Here is a 12290-nt window from a genome sequence, read left to right on the forward strand (position 1 = left end):
GCAAATGATTTTAATGCCATTTGCAGTTGGACTTGATGATCTTGAAGGTCTTTTCCAACCTGAGCAATTCTATGATTCTATAAGAAGTGATTCTAAAGGAAATATTTCTTATCTAGAGGACAAATACTGCAATAGACAAAAATACCCCATACTGCACGCAAGTCCAACCATTCTGAAGTTCCCTAACTAAAAAACAGTTATGTACTTCCATGAATCCCCTTGACTTGTGATATAAGACCTAGTCCTTTCACACAGTTGAACCTGTATATGAAGGGATGACACCAGTGCCACCATAAATGTTTCTAAAATACCTTGCTAATCAGTGGCAGCTTACCCTTGGCATATTCATATCATCCATGAAGATAATGAGACGTTTTCCCATAGGAGGGCCATAAGTGTCTTTAGATCGTTTCTCTACATTTGTTTCTAGATTTCTCTGAACGTCCATTGATGTTGTACGGGAAGAGAAGTTCATCACTAGGAGAAGCTGCAAAGGGGAGAAAATTGATGAGAATGGATTTTTACCTTTTTTTTTTCCCCCTTCCAAACTAGAGCATTCTAGAAAATATTCTTTATATTAAGTTGTCAGACATATCAAAAACACTCCTCTGGTTCAGTTACTCATTTGAATTACAGACAACAAAGAAAGAAGTTCTTCTTAAATCTTTGACAAAGTAAGAGAACAAAATATTTCTTTTCTTTAAGAATTCTCAAATCATCAATACAATTTGGGCCTGAGCTTGCAGATAGATCTCTGAACCTACGTGAGGTCTCAAAGTCAACACTGCTACCCACAGGCTCAGGCTTCAGAACAGAAATTTAACACAAGGTCACAAAATGAAAATGCAGCTTTATAAACAAGGCAAAATGCCTCATACATACATTAAGGTCTTCGTTCAGACTGTTTAAGAAGTTTTGCGTCGTTGCTGTTTTAGAAGTACCTGATTCACCTACAAGAACAACTGGGTGTTTTATTTTTACCATTTGTTCTAGCAACCAAGCAGTGCGTGTTGTATCCACTGTAGGCACTGAAAAAGATCATGAATAGAACAGCAGGTTAAAATTAAAGGCAGTGCAGCCTGGGCAATTTATATTAATAGAACACAGCTGGATCAGACTCACAAAGAATTAACATGCATTTGCACAAAGACGTAACCTAAAATATCAACTTACTAACAATGCTGAAGAAAAACTTTAATTGCTTAACCACAGCTATTCCATTTTTATCACTGGGCTCTTTTCTCCTATTGACACGTAAGAAAATTAGTTCTCCACATAGGAGTGCAACAGACTGGTTAAATTCCACGTAATCCCTATTCCAAGGACATAATCAGGATATATTTGGATCAGGACTTATTTTTCCCTAAAACATACAGAGATGAATTTTGTTCTATGTGAATAGCCTGCCATCAGGAACAATTTTATAGACCTATTGTGTCAGTGAAGTTAATCTATGCTTGCTGAGTCTTACTATAAAATAACCTGGACCAATTTATTCTTAACTATGAAAAGCCCTTGTCATCATTATACAGTATTTCAACTAATGACCAATAATGGCCTTAAAAATGATTTTTTTTTTCTCCACTGAGCACTTGAACCGGTGATGTGAGATTTTTTCAGCGTTTCTGGCCAAGTACACACAAAAAAGAAAAAAAAAAAAAAAAAATCAATCTTCTGCTCTTCTGACTCTTTCAAAATGCCCTAGGCACTGAAAAAAGTTCTTCCTCATTTCGTTATGACACAGTGCTGTAAGTACCAACTCTATTCCTGCTAATCTACTATAACAAGAACATTAAATAAATTGGTTTCTGTCATCACAAGAAACTGAAAAAGAGTAGATGACCTTCAGCACACAGTGAGGATTACTCACGTTAAGTGCCACTCACATGCTATAAAGTAAAAGCACACTGCCACTTTTTTTATCTTACACTCACCTAGGATGTCAAGAAACTTCTTTTGAGGATTATGAATATATTCAGGAACAAGTTGCATCCAAGGTACCCACTTTTTTTGAAATCCATCAAAATGAAAGTCATACAAAGTTGGCAGTTGACCTGAAAACCATTAAAAAGCTGAAAGATTCCTAGGACAATTTAACATTTTATAAGACTGAAATGAAAGTAAAGGATGTGATTCTGGACCAACACACAGTTCCACTTGTCATTTAACCCAGAAAGACATCTAACAAAATTCTCCTAGTCCAGTACTTGAGTCATATTATCAATTAATAAGCACTTTTCTAATGGTTTTCATTTCTCTTTTTGTTTTTCCTTTCACTGTTTACATTTTCTGGCTGGCACAGAAAAGTACTGTTCTGTGAAGGTAAGCCAGTAGCTAAGAGTCAGCTAGCAATAGTATCTCTACACATTTTTTAGTGAAAGCCCTTCAGAAAACATCAAACATTTTTTTTGCAATCAGGGCAGATAGCTGGAAGGAAGAACAATGCTCTCACTTCAAGGAAAACAAGACTTTTCCAACATAATCAACGCGATTTGGAGTATGCTATAATAAAATCCTACCTGGCAGCTCCCCTGGCTTAGCCAGGATGTTCTCATCATGAACAGTTGACATACAGGAAATATGTTTAATATATTTATCAAATTTAACTCTTCCAGCATCAAGAAGAGAAGCACCTAAAGATAAATATAAAGCTTCCAAGAAAAAGCACTCTAGAACATCAGGATCATCAGGTTTTGCCACAAGGAGAGCTTCCAGCATCACAGTCAGCTGAACCACCTGTTGTAAAAAAGGTCAAAAATGTAAACAGAATCACTATTTAGATAGGTAAAAACTCTTGCTATGTTTTCAGCTATTTGAGTGCTTGCTGGTCTTTTGTCCTTACAGATGTATCTACTGATACAAGTATTAATGATAGCAGGATGGCACTGGTAAAGAACTGACTGTTTCTATTGTTTCTTGGTAGCAAACTGAGATTTCACTGTGAACTCTACTCTTGTGATTTCCTTGGGAAATTTTTGCCTTCATTAGTCAGCTCCACTTCCAAGATAAACTTTTTCAACCTTTATTTTCTATTCCTCACCATGTTTAAATCTGTTTGAGGAACAATGGTCTTCAGCCTTTCTTCTTGTTTGCCATCCACAACTCCCTCTGTAATCATATCAATAAGACAGGGCACATATTTTTCAAAGAGACGATTCAATTCAATTCTCTCTTGCTGAGGGAAAAAAGGGACAGTAATTAAACACACAGAAAAGTGGAAGAGCGATTGTGAAAGCAGAGTTTCCCATCAACACGTGGCTGACCAAGTATAATTGCTCTTATAAAAATGACAGAGTACAGGCAAATTAAGAAATTTAACAGTTATACAGACTGTTTTTTCAGCAGCTGAGGATCTGCATTCACCAGGTGATAGTAACTAAGTTGTCTTACTTCAGAACTTAATGACAAATGAACCGTAAGCCAATTCAGAAGATGAGACTGACTTTACAAAGATGTTTTGTGTTTTGTTTTTTTTCCACATCTTTCTACAGTTTAGTATTTAATAAAAAATATTCTATGACCAAATGCAGAAATTCCCACCTCATTTTCTCTTCCTCGTGTCCACTTCTGCCAGTAAGGCTTATATTTCAGATTTTTAGGATCCACAAAGACCATTCCGCAGCGGGATACCGTGGCAGGAGATGCATACTGTAAGTCACCCACCTGTAAAATAATCATACCACATAATCATGCCTTAAAAGAACAGACAGAGTAACTACTTTTTCAGGCTTTGTAGATCTAGCCTCATCTAACCCCTCCCATGTTCAGCTATTACCTACCTCAAACAACAGTGCACAGTGCGACTGGAGTCTAATTCTCTCCCCATTTGCCAGGGTCAACAACTTATTGTCATCCATGACAGAATTCATGTTTTCAACCCAGAGAGCATCTACATCTCCATCAAACAGAATGTACCTGTGGATATAGGAGCCAAGGGATATGGTGACTAATCTCTGATTTCAGTCACATATTTCAGAACTCAGACATTCCATCAAAGGCATCAATGTCAGCTTAGATGTTTTGAAGCCTCCCCTGCATTTATAATAACTGCATAGTTTCTATTCATCTCACTGAGGCACAGAACTCACAAGAAATATAAAGATACCCCTAGACACTTTGCATTCACTTAGCACTTGTTTCTGAACTAGCACAGTATCAAATATTTTGTATTATATTAAAAAAATAAAAGTTGACATAAAATTCAGTACCTAAAAGTCATCACAATAATTTCTAGCTGCCTACCTTCGTTCTTTCTTGTCAGTAGGCCTGTTGATATCCCGAAAAATGTTTGACAGGACTCCATCTGTCCAGTCTCGTGTGGTAGGGTCAAGGATCCCATATAGTTCAATCACAGACATAGCTTTAGGATTCAGTATGTAAAGCTTTGTCAATAATCCCAGCCTAGAAATACAAAAGGAAAGCAATACTATTTATTTATATACTTACGAGAATACCATCTCATGATAATCCAAGCATACATTATGGCTAGCTATTAATGATTTTGATATGACTACACAAGTCTGAATGATGTTATTTTACAGCCAAATTTCCATGTATCAAATAGTATACTTACTTGTTCTGGGCTTGGCACAAAGCATTAATGACAACTGATTTGCCACCTCCAGTAGGCCCAACCACCATTGTAGTGTGTCTAGTTAACATTGTCTCGTACATCTGAACAACTTTATCCACCTGAAAAAATACATATTAATTCAACAGACTGCTATCCATAAGTCTATGGACAAGATCAGCAGCTGGTCTACATCTACTAAGCTTTTCTAGAACCATTCTGTAGTGCAGCAATGCATACCCAGCCTAATGTTTACAACAAAAACTGAGGCAATTAACATTTTTTATACCTGAACTGGTAAAACAACATAACCTCCTTCTTCCAGTACTTGTTCTACAGCATCATTGAAGTCAGGGTAGCGGACTCGAGGGCAGTCCAGGCCAGGAAACAAGTCAGAGATTAGGCCAAGGAAGAGAGGTACATCTTCAAACACAAATTTAGGAAGATTCATATCTCGTAGAGCTCTCATCAGTACAACCTCCTAGACAAAATACAGCAGAATCAATCTCTACCAAACAGCTAACCAATTACCTAATATGTAGTAATTTCAAACATCACCAAAAACCATTGCACAATTACTTTAGTACAGCTTTGAGGATGCTTTCTTGGCTTCAATTACTAGCCGAAAAGAGGCCATTTTGAAAGGATTACGTTGACCAATAGTTAAGAATGCTGCCTTTTTCAACAAAATGCTCTGTGGTTGGAGTGGTCATACTACAATTTCCCTGATTTGATGCTAAAATAAACAATTGTTTTATAAACATTCCCAAATTCTGCAGTCAGTGCAGCATCAAAAAGCTTTCGTCTGTAAGTACAATGTACCACTTGAGCTACCAAATGAAAAACAGTATTGAATGGAGCACCCACTTTGGGTATTATCCGGGATAAATAGTGCATCCTGGATTTAATATCAAGACTGCACAGGAAGTAAAACACCTCATTTTTTATAGGTTTCCCTACTAAGTTCTGATGCTATCTTGCTGGCAGAGGGCATCATGAAGCTCAGTAAGAACACAGTAAAATAAGACAAAGAACACCAATGCTTCTATTTCAAATGCAGACAAACTACAGCAAATGTGTAAACATATACTTTTCCCAGTGAAAAGTATGAGCTGCAAAGGGTAAATAAGTGGCAAGCCTACCTCACTGAGGTCTGGTGATCCTCTTTTCAATTCCCCAGCCATCACTAACACTGACTTAAGGGCCCGCAGCCCAAAATCATAATGATGTTGTTTAGAAAGTTGTTCTTTTGCCAGCTTGTATAGCACTGTCATCTTTTTGGCAAGGACCTGTTTGAGAGTTAAATAATCACAAGCGTGAAGTCACAACAAAACACTGAGCATGCATACAAGGGTATGGAGAGCAATACAATTTTCTTACCTTTGCCGTAAGGAATCCTTCAGAAAAGAGCATGATTTCACAGATTTGCTGAAGATCTGGTACAATAACAACCACAGGCCTGAACAAAGCTTTTACAGACTCAGGGAGCTCAGTCCGGCCAGCATAACCAGGATTCATTGTAATAAAAATGCCCATTCGGCTGTCAAGGTTGATTTCTTGTCCTTCAAACTAAAAGCACATGAAAACTTTAGAACAATGTAAGTTTGTAACTGAAAAATTACCATTTACTAACAGAGAAAACCAGCAATACTGAGACACCCACTTGGGACAATGTGTTAAGAATTCAGCTTTAGATATTAATGTAGATACATTTAATTATTATTTTCTATTTAGCTTACTTTTCTCCTACTTCACAAGTAGGAGCAAAGGATTAGAAAATATGCAAAGATTTAATATCTTTGAATCTCAGAGTACATATTCTGGAGTCTGAAACACTCAGCACAAAGCAATTACCACAGAAATAGCACTTTGATCTCCCAGTTGGGCCCAGTCCTGGATCTTGGCCTCTAGCACAAGATCAGCCTTCACAAATTACTCTTCTTTTTCAGTCTTTACCTGAAATGTTTTCAGATGATTCATTAAAGCATTTCGAATAATTTGAATCTGAGAAGAAATGACTGAAAGCACAGAAGCATCGATACGATTGAATTCATCAAAGCATCCCCATGCTCCACACTGGGCAAGACCAGAGAAGATTTTACCAACTGCCTAACAAGGAGAAGAAAAACATCTTAGCAATGAGTACGTTAAAAAATCTACCATCAGCGAACTGGAGTATGCTAAAACTCTTAATGTCTGGGTAAAAATCTCTGGATACATGCAGGAGCTAGCAATCCACCCTAACTATTTGCCAAGTGCAGATAGCCCATAACGAGCTTAGACACACTTAGCCACTGTTTCCCTGTTTGAAAGCACAGATAGAATCTTCAAATTCCCTTCAATATTTATTCGAAATAGTTATTTTTTACTCTATTTCATTACCAATTGGCATGGTAACTCTAAAGGAGGCACATGTTCAGAAATTCAAAATATGTGCTATTCTGTTCAGAAGTTCAAAATGTGTGCTGAAAAAGAACAGTAAATGGCTCTTTCCACAGAATGCAGATCTTAAAAACTTACTTTGAAATCCATGCCTTCTCCACAGTTTGTCACCACACACAGCAAGCCCAGTGCTTTGGCCAGATCCTTGGTTGTTTCTGTTTTCCCTGTACCTGCTGGCCCTGCTGGTGCTCCTCCCAAAAACATTGATAAAGCCTTTGAAGACAGACCAAAAAGCAAAATGTAACACAATGGAAAGTGCAGCAATAGCAGCAGAGCAAGAACCTGGCTACAAGAAGTGAGGATTTGCACAAATACAAAAGCTGTGGGCACAGAAATGAAGAAAAGAAGCTGCTTACCTTCACAAGGCCTCGGGTATGCAGAAATCTCCAGCGAGATCTGCACTTGAACAGACCTCATTTGCACCCTGGCTTGGCCCTGACTTCCTACGGGGTGATCAGTCACTGGTTCAAGCCATGACTTAGCATTTCTACTACACAAAGGATTTGTATTAAGCTGGTAGCAAATTCACAAACAAATCCATGGGTACAACAAGCCTTAAATCTCATTTCTGCATGCATTCTATATTATCTTCAAAGCAATTACTTTAGAAGACTATTGCAACCTACTTATTACATATTTGTGCTCACATTGTATTTTTTCTACTTTATTTATTTCTAGTTGCCAATTATGCGATGGCATGGAAGCATGTTTTAAAAGTGCATGTTAGCTAAAAAGAACTCCTTTATACCTGTGTGAATGTGAGATAGATACGATCTGTAAGCGGGGTGATCACAAGGCGTCCATTCAAACCCATGTACTCATAACCATATGAAAATGTCCCTGTGCACTGCCGCACATTCAGCTCATCTGGTTCTCGGTCCCAATAAAAGCGCAACTGGCTTTCCCATTCAAATTCCTGAGCCTGCAGAATGCTACACAAGAGACATGCACACATGAGGTAAAAGGATAGATATATAGTTTATGGCCTTGGTATTTTCTCAGGAGGTTGAGGATTTACCTGTCTCTGACAAATGTATCAACAATGTCTCTGGCATGAACATCAATAATGAGAACAGTGTTGTATTTTTTCCTGTCATTTTTGCTCAAAGGTGCTGTAATGCGAGTAACCAGCTCATCAATTTGTTGGTGCATTTTTTTAGCATACAGTTTCATTGCCTGTTTTTCTCCTTTCTTCACTTTCCGAAAGACATCCTCAACCTCCCACGTCCACCACACCTGATTGGCAGCCAGCACCATCATGCCTTGGTAGAGTAACATCCAATCAACTCTATGGGAAATACATACAGTATGGGAGTCTGAGTTACGTTTAAGTAAATGATCACAACAAAGAATAGGAAGTCCCTCCTATTTTTACAACTACAACATGACCAAAACTTTATAAAGATGAATAAAATCAAGGTGTGAGCTATTATTTCTAAGGCCTAGGAAATATTCTCAAAAAAAAACAACCTACGCCATGGGTAACAATGACAACACAGAATTTATAATAAGAAAAACCGTGCACATGTTACTAAAAATGAAAATTCAAGCCTTACAAAACCACTGAGAGTAAATAACACATTTTTTCTGGTTAAAATACTACATATGCAGGTATCCATACTCCTCCTGCATTATAGAAATACAGGCTAAGCTGTGCATAAATTAGAAAATGAAGTTTCTATTTTTCTGTATCACTACGGGTTCATAGAAACATATGAGGTACTTGTATTATCTTTGACACTGATTGTTTCACCTGCTTCTGTCTTCACAGTATCGAAAAATAGCCTCCTTAGTAAGAAGTCTGTTTGTTCGTCTCATTTCTTCCAGCACTGCTGTCATCCAGTTCTCCACTCTGCCCTCTGCAGCTACAGATTGCCTGAAATCCATCACCTCCCCCTCAGCTGAAATCATGGCCGTGGCGATTTTCTTATCACCATCACCATCCTGAAACCTCAGGGCAGCTATGTTATCGTACATCTGAAATGCACCAACAGAGAAATTGACATATGAGAAATCAAGCTTGAAAGATTCAAGTGTACCTAGCCCTCATTTTAATGTTAAAAGGAAATTTTCACCATCTCCAGAGAGAAATGGATCTGACTGTAAGTAATCAAATACAAACACTGATGCATACAGCCCAGCAGCCCCACTGCACAGTAAACAAAGCAAATGATCAGGCTCAAGTGACTTTTTTTTTTTTCCTAGAAAGTAAAGACCTCTCAGGAGCTACAGGAAGTTATTATATAGGTCATTATCTTGTATCTCGAACCTTCTTTACATAACTGCTTGATTTGTTTGTTTAGAAGTTTCTTGAAGAAGCTGCCAAGATGTTCTTTGTATGCAGGAAATATTAGCACACACTTAGCAGCATGCACAGAATAGTCTATTCAGCTCTTAAAAGCACTTAAAAGCGAAGGGCACTTTGGAAAACCAGACACTGTACCTTTATCATGTGTTCCTGGACACAAAGTGGGTTACTGCTGCCAAGGATAGTGAGCAACTCTTCATCAGATATAAAGAAAAATCTTGGGAAGGCATTTCGCTTTGAATCCAAATAATCATTTAAGCTTTTCTGACATTTCTCCAGCACATTATTTATATGGTGGAGGTCTGATAGACGATTTGGGGCCTCACAGCATTTTTTAATTATTGGTTCTTCTGCAGTTTCATCCATTATCTACGTGGGAAATAAAATTAGAAAATAACAAACAGCAGTGAATTACACTAAATTACATTTAGCTAGTGACAAAACAGATTGCACAAGCAGTGCAGGTTCTTTCAACAATGAATTAATTTTAAATATGGTTTCCTACATTGCAGAACTGTACGAGCACAGAGGTAGGTATGCACGTTCTTAAAGCTGAGAGCACTGTAAAAGCAAGTGAAAGAGAAGACTGTATCCCAAGCCATGCAGGCATAATCACATACCTGAGTTTGCTCCTGTGTACAGCAGTACTTCAAGTACATGCATAGCATTGTGGAATCACAGTATAATTCAGTTACTTGCCTTTTTAAACATACTGTCTACACTGTCAAATATTTCAGCTTCTTCTGAAAGCTGTGATCTTATATCTCCGCCAACAAAGATGCTCTCCAGGTACATCCATTTTCTCTGAACCACCATCCAGATCTGAGAGTTAAATGTTACCAACAAAGATTTAAAAAAAGGAAAGAAAAATCCTGATTATAAATACATGTTAATAGTTTAGCCCAACGCTTTTTTCCCTACCTCAATTACTTCACCAATCAATGACAGAGTTTTTTCCAAGTGGTGAACAGTTGAAAGGAAAGGACCCACAAAACGACTGCCCAAGATACTCTGAAGATTGACACTGTTGTCATCAAGAATCTCTAAAATTTCATCTACAGATCCCAGAATAAAGCCACGCTTCTCAGTGCCTTTGAAATATATTTGCACAGTAAATTTCAGCTGTTCCCATGTTTCTGCTATGTCCTTCATACCCTGCATGTGCACATAAAAAGACGTGTTTCAGTCTTCAAAACCTAGAGAACTGTAATTGTAGCATAAAAATGAAAACAATTACTTCAACAAAACTTTTGCACAGATTTCCAGCACTGGCTTATAAAGAGGTTTATTTCAAAACATCATGATTAAAACCAAATGAATTCCATCATAGACCAAGCTTGCTTATTGTGATAGCAAAATCCACATACTGCTGAGAAAGCTATGACAGGTAGGACTTTGTGCTGTGTTGTAGCTTATTAACAGAGCTATTGATTTATTTCCATTACAGCACCTCCCTGAAGATAGCAGAACTTACTGTCATGCCACTCAAGTTCTCACATTAAAAAAACTGTTGTCATCTATATCTGCTTAGTTTTATTATGATTTTTAAGTTACCTTCTCAACACTAAGCTCCTTAACAGCTGTTCCAACTATTTCATTGATAATATCTGAGTGCCTGTGAAGTTCCATAGCAAACATATTCTCCAAAGTAAATGTTTCAGTTGTCATTTCAAACCTTGTGCCTGTTCTCTCCATAAGGTCTTGCCAATGCCTGTATAAAATTGATGCATCAATAACTATACCACATTACAGTAAAATTAAAACAAATGTTTTGCATTTGTTTCCGTTATTTAAATGAATAAAAGCAAACCTTTCTCTTAAAGCTTCATTTTTCAAATCAAGCAACAAAGGAATGGAGTCTCTAAATGCCTTCATTTTTGTTTCCAAGTGACAGGCTGCTGGCATACTGCGGACTTGTTTGGGCAGCTTTCGAAAAGCTTTAAGAAATCCTTCAATTCCTTCCTGAAGAAGCTGCACATTGAGGTTTATCCAGAGTGTCCGAGACCATTCCTCTTTAGCTGCCTAGGAACAAGGTTATCACAAGGAAAAAAAAACATTTCTCTTTATTTTCTGGTACAGCAGGATCTAGACACCACAGTCAGGATATACATGTGATTGCATTAACATTTTATAAACAGAGAAAGAGGCAGTTTAACATTTGAGACAGATTCAAAACCAAAATAAATAATGAATAAATCAAAAGTAAACACGGAGAAGAGGAAAATCATTCTTAAGAGCATACTTTACAACCAGTTTGGCTGCTGGCTGATCAGGGTATTTTAATCTTGAAAAAATAGAACTTCTTAAAAATTATAAGACCAAGTCTGAGATATCCACTGTCACCTGTACATCCAAAAGTTGTCCCACTGAAATAATCAGGAGACATGTACAATATAAGACCATCCAATAATTTCTGAGGAATGAGTGGCTGTTCCTATCTGATAAATGTATGTGTTTGGTTTACTATGGAGACATTCTGTTCTCCTCTATTAACATCATTAAATTGACATCATGATGGTAAATTACAGGTCAGTTTATTTTCATGCAAAAGAACAGAGTTCATAGTAACTAAAAGACAATGCAAGCTCTTCTATTTTCCACCTTCGCATGTGGTATGTGCTTGAATACGAGCTTGCATACACTTACCTTCTGTAATTCATAAATTTCATAGACTTGCTTTAGACCTTTCATATCATTCTGCATTTTCATTAAGTCAGGATACACTTTAGCTGGCAAGTCAAAAAGTTTCTCAACACTGCCCAGTTCCTGATGAATTTCTTCTAGTTTTTCCATTTCTTTTTCAAAAATGGCCATAAGTTCCAGTCCTGGAAAAGGATAGATATTTTTCTAGATAAACAATCCCATGCATTATGGGGAATAAATAAGACAGCATTTGCACATAGTCAGTAGAAATTACAGTACTAAAAGTGTCATATTGATCAGATGATCAGTTTGTATGTTAAGGAAAAC

At 37.3% G+C, this 12290-nt stretch overlaps 1 protein-coding gene across 8 annotated transcripts in view; it reads right to left on the minus strand.

The window, feature by feature from the left end:
- The window catches only part of DNAH10 (dynein axonemal heavy chain 10), a 54517-nt gene that overhangs the window by 23559 nt on the left and 18668 nt on the right, over positions 1-12290 (minus strand). For all 8 annotated transcript variants that reach the window (XR_014886928.1, XR_014886930.1, XR_014886929.1 and 5 more), the window contains 23 exons: positions 11967-12145; positions 11131-11342; positions 10875-11031; positions 10242-10475; positions 10020-10142; positions 9456-9689; positions 8766-8989; positions 8031-8300; positions 7761-7944; positions 7091-7225; positions 6527-6679; positions 5951-6139; positions 5713-5859; positions 4860-5051; positions 4574-4692; positions 4243-4401; positions 3780-3915; positions 3541-3663; positions 3041-3175; positions 2520-2736; positions 1935-2054; positions 883-1028; positions 335-487 (listed from right to left, as the gene is read on the minus strand). Coding sequence is in view for 5 of the 8 variants with exons in the window: in XM_085238299.1 (XP_085094425.1) it covers positions 335-487; positions 883-1028; positions 1935-2054; positions 2520-2736; positions 3041-3175; positions 3541-3663; positions 3780-3915; positions 4243-4401; positions 4574-4692; positions 4860-5051; positions 5713-5859; positions 5951-6139; positions 6527-6679; positions 7091-7225; positions 7761-7944; positions 8031-8300; positions 8766-8989; positions 9456-9689; positions 10020-10142; positions 10242-10475; positions 10875-11031; positions 11131-11342; positions 11967-12145 (3941 nt within the window). In the remaining 3 variants the exon portion in view is untranslated. The remainder of the gene's footprint in view (positions 1-334; positions 488-882; positions 1029-1934; positions 2055-2519; positions 2737-3040; positions 3176-3540; positions 3664-3779; positions 3916-4242; positions 4402-4573; positions 4693-4859; positions 5052-5712; positions 5860-5950; positions 6140-6526; positions 6680-7090; positions 7226-7760; positions 7945-8030; positions 8301-8765; positions 8990-9455; positions 9690-10019; positions 10143-10241; positions 10476-10874; positions 11032-11130; positions 11343-11966; positions 12146-12290) is intronic.

Source organism: Meleagris gallopavo, chromosome 17 (genome assembly GCF_905368555.1).
Source record: "Meleagris gallopavo chromosome 17, MGAL_WU_HG_1.1, whole genome shotgun sequence".
Taxonomy (NCBI): Eukaryota; Metazoa; Chordata; class Aves; order Galliformes; family Phasianidae; genus Meleagris; species Meleagris gallopavo.